The sequence below is a fragment of the Mustela erminea genome, chromosome 1, assembly GCF_009829155.1.
Source record: "Mustela erminea isolate mMusErm1 chromosome 1, mMusErm1.Pri, whole genome shotgun sequence".
In the NCBI taxonomy this organism is placed as follows: Eukaryota; Metazoa; Chordata; class Mammalia; order Carnivora; family Mustelidae; genus Mustela; species Mustela erminea.
Window position 1 is genome coordinate 59,397,556 of NC_045614.1, and position 12,898 is coordinate 59,410,453.

The 12,898-nt window shown below is 48.6% G+C and overlaps 1 protein-coding gene across 8 annotated transcripts in view; it reads right to left on the reverse strand.

Annotated features, from left to right (window-relative positions):
• The window catches only part of CHCHD6 (coiled-coil-helix-coiled-coil-helix domain containing 6), a 239,866-nt gene that overhangs the window by 38,269 nt on the left and 188,699 nt on the right, over nt 1–12,898 (reverse strand). For 6 of the 8 annotated variants that reach the window (XM_032339850.1, XM_032339512.1, XM_032339428.1 and 3 more), the window contains one exon: nt 4,909–4,979. The exons of the other annotated variants lie outside the window; for them this stretch is intronic. In XM_032339850.1, the coding sequence (XP_032195741.1) occupies nt 4,909–4,979 (71 nt within the window). The remainder of the gene's footprint in view (nt 1–4,908; nt 4,980–12,898) is intronic. 8 annotated transcript variants of the gene reach the window in all.

The window sequence follows — 12,898 nt, forward strand, 5'->3', positions numbered from 1 at the left end:
GTACCCCAATGTTTATAGCAGCAATGGCCACGGTCACCAAACTGTGGAAAGAACCAAGATGCCCTTCAACGGAAGAATGGATAAGGAAGATGTGGTCCATATACACTGTGGAGTATTATGCCTCCATCAGAAAGGATGAATACCCAACTTTTGTAGCAACATGGATGGGACCGGAAGAGATAATGCTGAGTGAAATAAGTCAATTATAAGTCAGTAAGTCAAGAGAGAGTCAATTATCATATGGTTTCACTTACTTGTGAAGCATAACAAATAACATGGAGGACATAGGGAGATGGAGAGGAGAAGGGAGTTGAGGGAAACTGGAAGGGGAGGTGAACCATGAGAGACTATGGACTCTGAAAAACAATCTGAGGGTTTTGAAGGGGCACGGGGTGGGAGGTTGGGGGAGCCAGGTGGTGGGTATAATGGAGGGCACGGATTGCATGGAGCACTGGGTGCGGTGCATAAACAATGAATTCTGTTACACTGAAAAGAAATTAAAAAAAAAAAAAAAGGCAACAGAAATAGACCCTCAGATGACCTCAAAATAACTAATAGGTTCCAGAAAACAGATGGCAAAACCAGGATTTCAGCAGAGACTGGGAATCAAACAAACTACTGGAACTTCCAGAATTGACAAAAATGCAATAATTGAAATTTAGAATTCAATAAATAGGTTTAAGAGAGACTTGAAACATTAAAAGGATTAGTGAAGTGAAAGGTCAATAGAGAAATTGCAGGACAGGATGAAGATTTTTAAAGAAGTGCCGAAAAACAGAAAATGAAGCACAGAGACAAATGAGACACAGTAATACATATAACTGAAATGCCAGAAAGGAGGAAAGACAAAATAGGGCAGAATTTTATTTGAAGAGATAATGGCTGAGAAATTTCTAAAACAAGAGGACATCAAACCCCAACACATGTACCCCAACAGGAAAAAACAAAGAAAATGGACTCCTAGCCACATGACGGTCATATTGTTAGGAAAACCAAAGACAAAGAAAAGCTAAACATCAGACAGAGGGAAAAAAAGGTAATTACCAAAAAAGGAGAAATAATAATACTAAGAGCTGACTTCAGGGAAAAACAGATATCAAATCAGAATATAAAGATACCTTCAAGGAGCTCAAAGAGAGGACTGCTACATTCTTTAAAACTGAAGATGAACTAGATTTCCAGACAATTAAAATAGAGAATTTATAATCAGCAAAGCCCCACTAAAAGAAATACTATGGAAGTTCTACAGTTAGAAGGAAAATGATCTCAGAAAGAAACCGTAAATCCGTATATCAGTAATGATACAGAAAATCTGAACCTGACTGACCGAATGAACCTAACTGATAAACACAGAACACTACACACACTGGCCGAACACATATTCTTTTCAAGTATACAGAAGGCTTAGCAAAACAGATCACATACAGGCTATAAAGCAAGGTCTCAAAATTTAGAGGATTTAGAGTATATCCTTCATCCACAGAATTAAACTGAAAATCAATAATTCAAAAAGTAACTAGAGGGGCAGCCTTGCTCAGTAAAGTGTGTGACTCTTGATCTTATATAACTTGATCTTATATAACTATATAAATAACCCATGAAAAAAATCAGAATAAAAATTAGAAAAATTTTGAACTCAATTAATAATGAAAACACAATACGTCAAAATGTTAAGGTGTAGCTAAGGCTGTGTTTATAGAGAATTCAATACCTTAAGTGCATACATTAGGAAAGAAAGAAAGTTGAAATGGTATTTTACTGATTTTAGGATAGGAGTGAAATCTCTAACAGGGGTTACAAAGTTCTGTGTGGTCTGGCTTCTGCTAACTTCTTAGTCCTGATCTCTCATCCTTTACCCTTGTCTCTCTTCTCATTCCTCTCCAGTCACACAGGCCTTTCAATTCCCTGAATATGTTCAATCACTTCCTGCCCCCAGGCCTTTGCACATGTGGAAACTTCTGTGTGAAGTGCTCTTTCCCCTTTCTTCCTCTGACCACAGGCTCCTCATCCCGCAGGAATCCGTTTAAATGTCACTTCCTTGGAAAAGCCTTCTCAACAATCTAAGTCTGCATTAGGGTCCTCAGACATGTGCCTTTTAATTCAGACACTTTTTTTCATGGCTCATTACTGTAATCAATCATTGTTTGGGCAATTGCTTCTGATGCAATTAATTTAAAAATATTGTTTGTCATTCTCCAAATGACAAGCTCCTTGCTGACAGGAACCAGAGCTGTCTTGTTTATCATTCTAACACCAGCACCTAGCATGGTGCCTGGCAAACAGTAGGTACTTTATACATGTATGTTAAATGAACAAATGAATACATGGACATCTAGTTAGCCACCTAAGTAAACATCCAGTTTACTCAAAGTTGTTAAAAGATGTTCACTGTCTTGGAAGAGAACTATTATTGCTGTCAGCAGTTAGCATTTACAATACAATTTACAATAATTTGTTAATCCAAGAAATCTCCCAGTCAAGGATTCTGCTCTCCATCCCCAGTGTTTAAGTAAAATAATTTCTAACTCTGCACTGCTTCCTGTTTACTCTGTTTGGGGAAAGGCAATTTTTGTTGTTGTTGTTGGTAAACTCAATTTATTTATTAAATCTGTGTCACACTATGCCAAGCTGGGTGTTATAAGACTGATTCAAATGACTGCTATTATTAATAATGATCACAACACTACCACCAACTGTTGACATGTGAGGTCTACTTTCCGTGTGTTATCTCACTCAAAGCATTTAGAGGGGTATCAGCTCTGTTTTGCGCGTGAGGAAATCAGAGAGGTGAAATGACCTGAAATGACCTGCCCAGTGAGAGGCAGGGCCAGGCTGGATTCCAGGTCTACCAAACTCTAGAGCCTAGGCAGGCTCAGCGCCATCCCGACGCCCATCTCACACTCAGAGGGGCCCTTGAGGGACAGCGACGATGCAGAGACACGTGGAGAAGAGCCGTGGCTCTGAAGCATTTAAGTGAAGCTTGACCCCAGCCTGAAGTGTAGTTGGGCCAGGTGAGGGGCATCCCACCACTCCAGCCTCAGTTCTTCATCTGTGAAATGCCAGTGGTAGGAAAGGAGAGGATACAGTCTAAGTGCCTTGCAGAGCACCTTCGTTTAGTCATATGCTTAGCATATAGTAGTAATTATCAAGGGATGTTATAAACCTTTGAAAAAATCTTTCGCTTCACTCAGATGAAGAAGACACTCATATGCCATCTCCCCTTTGCCTTCAGAAGACATGAGGATGAGAAAGGATGTGACCCCAAAGTCAAATGCACTAATGCAGGGGTCCAGGAGGCCAGCAGTCTCTACCCTCAGGATGGTGGGCTACATGGCAGGTAACAAAATGGCAGGGGTCACTGACAGTAAAGCTGCCTGCCTTTTCCCCAGAGTCTCTTCTTGGGGGGCAGGCTATTCCACAATCCAGGTAAAGAGAGAGAGGGGCTATGGACTTGACATCACTGCCCACTGGCAGCTCCAGCGGAAGGGCCTGGGTGAGGGGCTACACTGTGTTTTTTTTCCGTTTCCAGGGATCACATTATTGGGGTGGCTATCATCCCACAGCATCTGGGTTGTGACTGCTTCTCAACCTCTTCCTTTCACTAAGTATGAGTCTGAGTGTTTCACAGCTCTGGACGAACCAGCTGGGCCCTGGCCTGCGAGGGAAGCTGGAACATTCTATTCTTTGAGGTCTATACAGCTCAGTGCATTTGATCACACCCAGAACCCTTGTGGGATCCCAATCGGCAGATACAAGATCTTTCCATCTCCATCTGCTTACTGGGAAGTTCTTTCTCTGAGTCTCCTGTTACTGCACTAGGACTTGAAATCTCAAGATAAATGCTTTTCCCCAAAGCTGCTCTGTAGTCCATTCCAGCAGTACGGACCCCTAGCTTCAGCTACCACATGTTGCACCCGATTTGTACTGAGTCCATCTGTTCCCACTGCCCTTTCTGGCTCCTTGCATGGTCTGCATCAGCAGCTGTATTTATAAGCACTTTGTCACCTCCTTGTCACCCAAACCTCCCTCTGATGATTCTTTCTTGTCGTGCCACATCTAAGCCCTCACCATTCTGCACTGTGACTGGTTTGCTTGGGGAGACACCCCGATTTACACCCGGGAGGGAAGGGAAGACCCTTGGGGGATGAATAGGGCATTGGCCCAGTCCACAGAGACCACCTTCACACAAAGGACCCAGAGCACAAGGCCCAGCTTTCCCTTCCACGGCACCCTTTAGACCATCTTGTGACATACCCCTGAAGTGCACGCATAATGTGCACATGTGCACGCATAATGAACATACTGCAAGCACCTGCCATTCCTTAATGTTCTGGCTCTGAGGCCTCCCTCATAGCACAGGAGCAGGACAGACAGGGGACTGGATGCTGGCACTCAGCACTATGTGACCTCAGCCAGCCACCAGTGTCCCTGAGCCCCAGTCTTGCTGGGAGTAAAATGGGGGCTGCCCTGGGCATGTCAACATGTGAGAGGTACACGGCTCAGGGCCTGGCACACAGAGCTGCCCTCAGGAATAGGCTGCTCTGAAAACCACCTCCACAAATTGGGGCGGGGCGCAGCAGGGCAGCAGCTCCCCTTTCTTGACTCCCTGGGGAGCCTGATGGCCAGTCTGTGGCCCAGCCTGCAGAATATCAGGCCTGAAACAAGTCTACCAGTCTACCACAGCCCCCTTCCCACCACCAGGGAGCCAGGGAAGAGCTGAGTACTTATTTGGCCAATTACAGGTGACCCATGGCTGCCTCGTATCCAGGTGAGAGACCGAGGAACAGATGGTTGTCTGTGTTATTAGAGAAATTAGAAATTAGGCAGGTGATGGCAGGTTTCAAATCATGTGTGGTGATTCTTACAAATACAGGCTAAGTTTACAAAAAGTAATAAGCAAATTCTTACTTTATCGTGCCCTCCATTTTCGAAGCTGCCTCATGGAATTGCTGTGAAGACAGTTTATACATCTCGACATTCTACAAAGAGAAAAACAGAAGTGGTTACTGAAGATTGAAATTTCCCTCTGGCTCCCTCAGGGGAGCAACCACGCTAAAAATCGACAGATACTAATTTCTTGACCAGCATCAAAGCAGATCAGTGATTGCGGCATAGCTCGGGTCTAGCTCCCGCCCACCATGGGCCAACCCTAGCTGCAGAATCCCAGGGTAGCAATGCCTGGACCAACACGTGGATCCTCTGGTTCGGGGGCTGGGAATATATCACTCTGAACAAGACCTGGCCTGTCACCTGATTTTGTAAATAAAGTTTTAGTGCAACACAGCCACACTCATGATTTGTTTAATCATTGTCAGTGGCTGCTTTTGTGCTACAATAGCAGAGGTGAAAGGCTTAAACAGAGACTAAAATACTTACCATGTTTAAAGAAAAAAATATACTGAGACTTGATCTGGTCCAACCCCTGTTTTGTAGGTAGGTGGACTCTGCTGCCAGAGGTGAAGCAACTTGCCCAAAGCCACACAGCAGGCAGCTGTGCCAAGACCACAGCCCAGGTGCCTGATTCCTAGCTGGGTACATGCTTTGCTGCCTGCCAGGACCACCTCATTCCCTGGCAAGGTGGCTCCCTGTCCAGAGCTACAGGGCAGGACCAAAGGCTGGTACCCCCCTCCCTTCTGAGGTTACCTAGTAAGTGTGCGCATCCAGGCCAGACCTGTGTAGAGGACAGCCTGGCCTTGCAGTAAGACAAAGCTGGGCTGAAGCTCTGGGGCCACCACAGTGTGACTCTGGTAAATTACTCCCCTACTTTATGCCTCAGTGGCCCAGAACCTAGCACTTTCCACTTGTTTCCAGAAGAGATCAATAAAAATGCACCGGCTCACCTGACCTGCCACCGCACTCCTGATGGGGCCCCTTGAGGCTCCCAGTGGATAGACTGATTTTTTGCAGGAAGCAGTCTCAAGAATGAAACCCCAGAGGACAGCCCAAGACGGGCCAAGATTCAGACTTCCCTGCTGAGGGTGACAAGATAGCACAGGTGCCATGGGAAGCCTGCCTAGCCATGCAGACCCGGGCCAGACTGTTCTCAGAACCTATGTGTGTGTGGAAGGGTTGGTTGCCCCTCTTACAGATGAGTAAATGGAATCTTCCAGCTTCAGGGGCCTCCCACCAGCATGGGTCAGTCCCTACAAGAAGTTTGAGAGGCAGTTAAAGGGACCCTGAAGTCACAGGGCCGTGCCCCTGTGCTTGCCCGTCGGACTCTAAGCCTGGATCTCCATTCACAGAGATCTACCATTCACAGAGACAGCCTGGCCCAAAAGGAACAATTTACTCCTTAGACAAAATGTTAAAGGTGACAGGTAACCAGACCTGAGCCATGCAGGGGAAGCGCCTTACCCCCAGGGAACCCCACCATCCTCTATATTCTCTGTAACCTTCTCGGCTACCAAGACGGGGGCAGGAAGCACCTCCCCTAGAGACCTGCAGGGTATCAAAGGCAGAGTCTGGGTATGAACCTGGCCCTCATTCCCATCTTGGTATGTGCCTCAGGGAAGAGTCAAATGGGAGGGCCCACCAAAGGGGATGTGCCTGAGGGAACATCTGGGGTCCAGACCAGCAGGAGCCTGGGTGCCAGAATACTGCACTGGGCTATGCTGGGGTGAGTCCTGTGTTGGGTCTTCCACCCCCCAAATGCTGAGGGAGCCTGGCAGGTCCTCACCTCTGAGCCCGGGAAATAGCCCCTGCCTTTCTACACCAGCCATCAGGCACAGCAGATGGGAAATGCAAACACTCCCAGCACACATCGGGCGTGAAATACACAGGGGTTCTCTTCCCCCACTCCCCAGCCACAATCTCTCTGGCTCCTACAGGTCTGTGTTGACTCCAAGCTGTCCCATGTTTCCTCTCTAGAGTCCTGATGTTCCAGCCAAGAGATTCTGATTTTGCCTCAACCAGTCTGATATTCGACCAACGTGGAATGTCCTAGGCATGGGCATAAGGACACAGACATGAATCGGCTTGGCTTCTCCTCCCACTCCACGCAGATGCTCTTCTGTGATATCCTTGATGGGGATCATTTGCAATCAGTATGACCTTTCCATCCATGGGCCCTCACAGAAGACGGCATGGCCCGCAGGCCCACCTTTCCATTTTTCTTGGGCATATGCTTTCTGTGTTCTTTAGTGAGTCACTTACTTCTAGCAGCTTATTTCCTCATGGTAAGAAAGGGCTCCCACTCCATTGCAGGATGGCTGAGAGACGGAGTTGAGTGGTGGCAGTCTCATGGTGCCCACCCTGCCCACTGCAGCCACAGGTCATGGCACCACTGCACTTTCTGAGGCGGGCTTGGGCCTTACTAAGCTCCTCCATCCACCCCCGCGCGGTTCTCTTTGCCACAAGACAGTCTCTCGGCTCAGTCTCTCTTTGGAGACATGTCAGGTCACTGTCTTCTAGGCCTGTGGCCTGTGGTCTGTCAATGTCCCTTCCCAAGGTGGGCTACTGGGACCTCCAGCACCTCCGTGCTGCCCCTGCATCTCCATGTGAATGCGGCTCGGCCAGGATAAGCTCAGCAAACAGCTGAGTTGCCTCTGAGCTCAGACTGAACATGTGGTCAGTGAGATTTGTCACAGGAAGTGCCCACAGGCCAAGAAGTGGTTGTGATTATCCTGCTGCAGCTTCCTCTATTGTCTCTCAGAATGACTCAGAGGAATTCCCCTTCCTGTTGTGCCCGCCCTCCCCGCTCAGTCTGCCATGTCATCTGCCTGAGCAGACCCTGGGATCACGACCCACAGAGAGTTCCCTGTGCGGCTCCCCTGGTCCATGAAGGTCCTGGTCTGTGCCTTGGGGATGCCAAGCCCACTGTGTCCACCAGGCCTTCCTGAGGGTGCTAGAGTCCACTCAGACCCTCTACCTGGAGGAGTGGAACATTCTACAGACCCTTGGGCCGGACCACCACTGTGGGCTTCTCTAAGGATGGGGGCCACCCATGCTCATACAGAGAACCTGCTGGGTGCCAGGGGATTCTAAGATGAGCATGCCTGTCCCCGCCCCCAGCCTCACAGGGCTCCCAGCCAACAAAATGTCACAATTACAATGGGATGCTCAGCCAACTGTCCCACTGAATAGTATTTCACAGTAGGTTCCGTGATGACAAGCAATGCTGAAAGGCTCATCATGGCATCTTGACCTTTGTGCATGAGTGGGCGTAGCCAAAAGGTACATTCTAGAAGTCAAACTCCTGGGTCAAAGGGTACTTGCACTTTTAAAAAATGGGAGTCTTACATGATGAGCATAAATGAGCCAATAATGAGAGGAAGAGGGAGGGACAGCACATGTTAGATGTTGTAGTCTTACCAGAAGTAAGGGAAGGGGCCAGAGACAAAGATAGCTTGGGACCTGGGGTTCTCAACTGTAGGCCAGAAGATGGGTTTTACTTTTCATGTGAGGGAGTGGCAGGGGAGATGCATGTTTCAGAGAACATTCTGGCAGCTGTGTGGACGATGGAGTGTGATGCCAGCAGAGCACCTGGAATTGCCTGCAGCATTGTCCCACAGGGCCTGGGGAGGCCCGGGCGCTGTGCCTGCCTGGGGCCCCATCACCCATATAAAGGTCGCAGGGAGACGGCTCCAAATGCACTGTACTGAATGCCCGCACGTCAACCAGCACCCAGTGATCGTCAGCTATTATCCTTCCCATTACACTCTTCAGATTCCCGATCTTAGAGTCTTGTCCTCCCTCCACCCTATAAACAGCCGCCCCTCCTCCTCCTCCAGCTGCTCCGTATGCACATCTGAAACCAGAAGACCTGATCTCCATTAATTAAATCTGCCATTAAAAATTAAATAACGTGAGTAAGAAGGTGTGAGTGTTATCTCTATGGGTTTCAAAAGTCACAGTGTTTCTTCAATTACTTCCCAGGCAGTTTTCATATTTCATACTGTCTGATTTCTCCAAGGGCCTGGATTTGCGAGATCAAAACAGAGTGTGATGGTGAGGGGGAGGCACAGGGAGAAGGCTCAGAAGGGGATGACAAGGAAACATGTCACAGGCCACAGAAGCTGTCCGGCTACCCCCACTGTGGAGCCATGAGGGACCAGAGCGGGGCAGGGTGTGGGAGGGGGGGAGCCTGCGCTAACCTGCCAGCTGGGCAGCGGAATAAGCTGTTGCCGTCCTAGAACAGAAGACAACAGAGGTCAGTGTGAGGGCCTGCAGAAAGTGGCTCTGGGGCCTGAAAGCCCTTCCAGGGGTCATGCAGACCCATACCTGAGCAACAAGGATCCATAAGTTGCCTACTGTGTGTGTGGGCCTCTGCTTGGGTGTCCTGGGAGACAGTCTATGTGGTATTTCTGCTGGAGAGGGAAGGCTGAACCAAGATCTAAGGACCATTCTGGGAACAAGTGAGGCAGCTGGAGGGGCAAGGATGGGTATGGGCCTTGGAGTCAGAATGCAGCCCCTACGGTGTATACATTGTGGGCCAGTGTCCAGACCTCTGTCTCTGCCTCTTTAGCCTCTCATCTGTAAAATCAGAACAATAATGGAGCACCCTTCATACGGTTGTGTGGGAACTGGTATAGATGCCAATGAGACAAGGCATATAAAATGCTTAGAACTGTGCCTGGCACAGAGTAAATGCTCAATAAATAATTTGAGAACTTAAGAGGCAAATGTATATTAACCAACAAATATATTTGGAAGAGATCTGAGAATAGTAAAAGTAAGAGAGGTTTGCTTGAGGATGTAAATTCCACAAAGGGAGGGGTTTTCCCTGCACTGCTCGCTGATCTATGCCCAGAGCCTCCAGCCATGTCTAGTGCATAGTAGGCCCTCAATCAGAAGTAGAGTGAACAGAAGTAGAGATAAGTACCATTAGAAAAGATTCAAAAACACAAGTGGGGTGTGGTCGTTTGTGTTGTCCATCAAGAAAGTTTGCCCTCAGGGCGCCTGGGTGGCTCAGTGGGTTAAGCCGCTGCCTTCGGCTTCGGCTCAGGTCATGATCTCAGGGTCCTGGGATCGAGTCCCGCATCGCTGCTTCCCTCTCTCTCTCTGCCTGCCTCTCCATCTACTTGTGATTTCTCTCTGTCAAATAAATAAATAAATAAATAAAATCTTAAAAAAAAAAAAGAAAGTTTGCCCTCTTCCCCTGTGGGCACCGAGGAGGGCGCCACACAATCGAATGGGGACATGTCGCTCAGAAGGCTGGACAGGATCACTGAGGCCAGGCACTGGAGCAGGGACTTCCAAACAGCCTGGTCCCTTTGTGCCCAGAGCAGGGCTTCAAGGGGGGAATGCCCACCCCTCTGCCACATGAAGACACGATGCTCAGAGAGGCAGTGGATCTGACCCTTGGGGCCAGAGCTTCAAGGGAAAGAAGCAGGACTTGAACCCAGGCCCATTAGCCTTCCACTCAGTGCCATGGCCTTCGCTTTGTGCCCAACTGTCCCCCAGGGAGAAACTTAACAAGGCAAAGGCCATGCAGACAGGACTCCAAGCTAACGTAGAAAAATGTGAAATATGGGATCCTGGCTGTCCAGTGCAGGGGAAGATTGCCAGCAAAATCAAAATCAGTGCAGGCTGTGGAAGGGCCCAGAGGTAAGGGCTCAAAAAATCCCAGAATCCCAGAGTGAGGACAGGAGAGCCCCAAGCCAAGTGCTGTCGACGTGGTTGAGGGCCGGTCATCCCGGGAGCTGTGGAACTCACCAGCCTAATTACCAAAAGCTTCTCAAAGCTCACAGGAACGTTACATTTTAAGGGGAGTGAAAAAAATTAACGTATTCGGGATTTAAAGAATCTCTGACTTGAAAATAATAAAAAGCACAAAGAAGAAATGCATGTAAGCCTTTTGTAGAGTCAAATAGTCAACATAAAAATTTCTAAATCTCAAGACATGTGATCAGAAACACAGTTGGCAAAGAATGGAAATTCAGTTTTGTGAAATGGCTTAACAGCTGGTTCCTGGCTATTTATGAAGTTACACAACTATACCTTTATCTCTTTCCCTCCTCCTGGGTACCTACCAGCTCCTACTCTGCTGTCATGTGGAGAAATGACCTCTCTTTCCAGACTTGCTCTGGCACTTACTGTAGATGGGGGTTCACAGACAATAATCTTTCCCTCCATTGCTTGAACTCAGCAATGTTCATCTGGTATCCTTCAGAGCTAGCGCTCCTTCCTTCCATGGTCTCCTCACCCCCAACACCCACCACCCGAACTTCACAGCCATCATGGTCAGGTCACACCCATAACCTCCCCTGTGCCCACCCAGGACAGCCCTATCTAGGATCTTCCCTGTACCCCCACAATGGCCCTACCTGGGATTCCCCATATTCCTCCTTGTACCCTGCAAGATAGCCCTACCTGGTACCTTCTATTCCCCAGAAGGGCCACAAACCTAGGGCTCCAACTTCATCTGAACCTTCCACACAATTTGTAATTCTCCACAACAGCTTTTCTGACCTTAACTTGGTACCCACCCTGAACTCCTACTGTGGGTATATGACTGTGTTTCAACTTCAGAGACCAGTGAGACTGTCACTGGGCACCAACAGGCACGTCTCCCCCAGGACCAGACACGCCTCTGTCTCTGCGCATGACCCTTTGCTCCCAGAGGCGAGCCTACCATCCCTCTAGGCTGCTGGGTTCCAGGGTCCGCAGGGGCATGAGAAGATGACTCCTTCTCCCTGAGCCTGTCACCTCCTGGTCCCGTGGGGTGCTCTGAGGGTACAGTGAACAATGGGTACAAGCTTGCCCAGCGTGTCAGTGTTCACTTGTTTCTTCCATACATTCAACCAGTATTTACTGAGTGCCTACTGTTCGCCAAGCCTTGCTGTACAATCAGAGGGCACAGCAGTGAACGTGAGAAATGAAGTCCTTGCCTTCACAGAGCTAACAATCTGGATATGGAAAGACAAGAAAACAATTCTACTCAGAAGTGTCATAAAGAGACGTAGCAGGTGAAGGGAATGAGGAGTGACAAGATGGGGTGGGGGATATTTTAAAGTTGAGCCAGGCCTCTCTGCCAGGGTGCTTTGGGCTAGATGTGAAGAGGGAAATAAGATTCAGGAAAGGTCCTAAGATGGGACTACAGACGCACTTGGCATGTTCTTGAGAAAGCAAGGGGGAGTGTGGTTGGAAAATGTTCAAGAGAAGAACAGATGTAGGGAAAGGACAGGTTGGCAGGGAGCCACCGGGGGGTTTGATCAGGGGATAATATGATCTGATTTCCACTCTGGAAGGATCAGCAGCTGTCATGTTACAAAGAGAGTAAAAGGACTGCCCCAAGGGAGCAGGTGGGTCCTTTCCTGAGGGTGGGACAAACACGACCCCACACCAGTGGTAGAGAGTCAGCCCTGTGGAGTCCAGGAGACAACCTGTGGGGCATCGGGTAGGCTGCTGGGGTGAGGAAGGGGCACAGGGCAGTGGCTGGAGCCTAAACAAGGACTCCCGTAGCTTTGCTACAGAGCCTGCACAGTAAATCTTAACTGAGCACTGAGATCCCTCTTGACCCTCAGCAGAACTGGGTCCCGTCGGTCATAGGATCCCACTCTCAGTTCTTCTTTCCTTCTGTCAGGCACTGTGCTTCCAGGACTCTCCTCCTCTTGTGCTTTCTCATTAAGTCCACCCCCTACATTTGCTGCAATGACCACCATCACCTTAACTACACCTCTCAGCTTAAAACTTTCCATGCCCCTCTCCATCTGTAGAGTGGCCTCTGACCTTTGAGATGGCCCTCTGTAATGAACCACCTTGGCACTGGCCCTGGTGGGCTCTGCCCTTCACCTGAGACAACTCGCCATCTTCCAAGCCTCCATCATGCTCTCTGTATTGTTTCTTTTCCCAACTCTTCCCTGGCCTCCTGAGAAACTCTGATTTGTGCTTTGAGACACAAAAGTGTCTCCTCTGCTGGGGAATGTCATTCCTCTCCCACCTCCCAAGCAAAACTGAT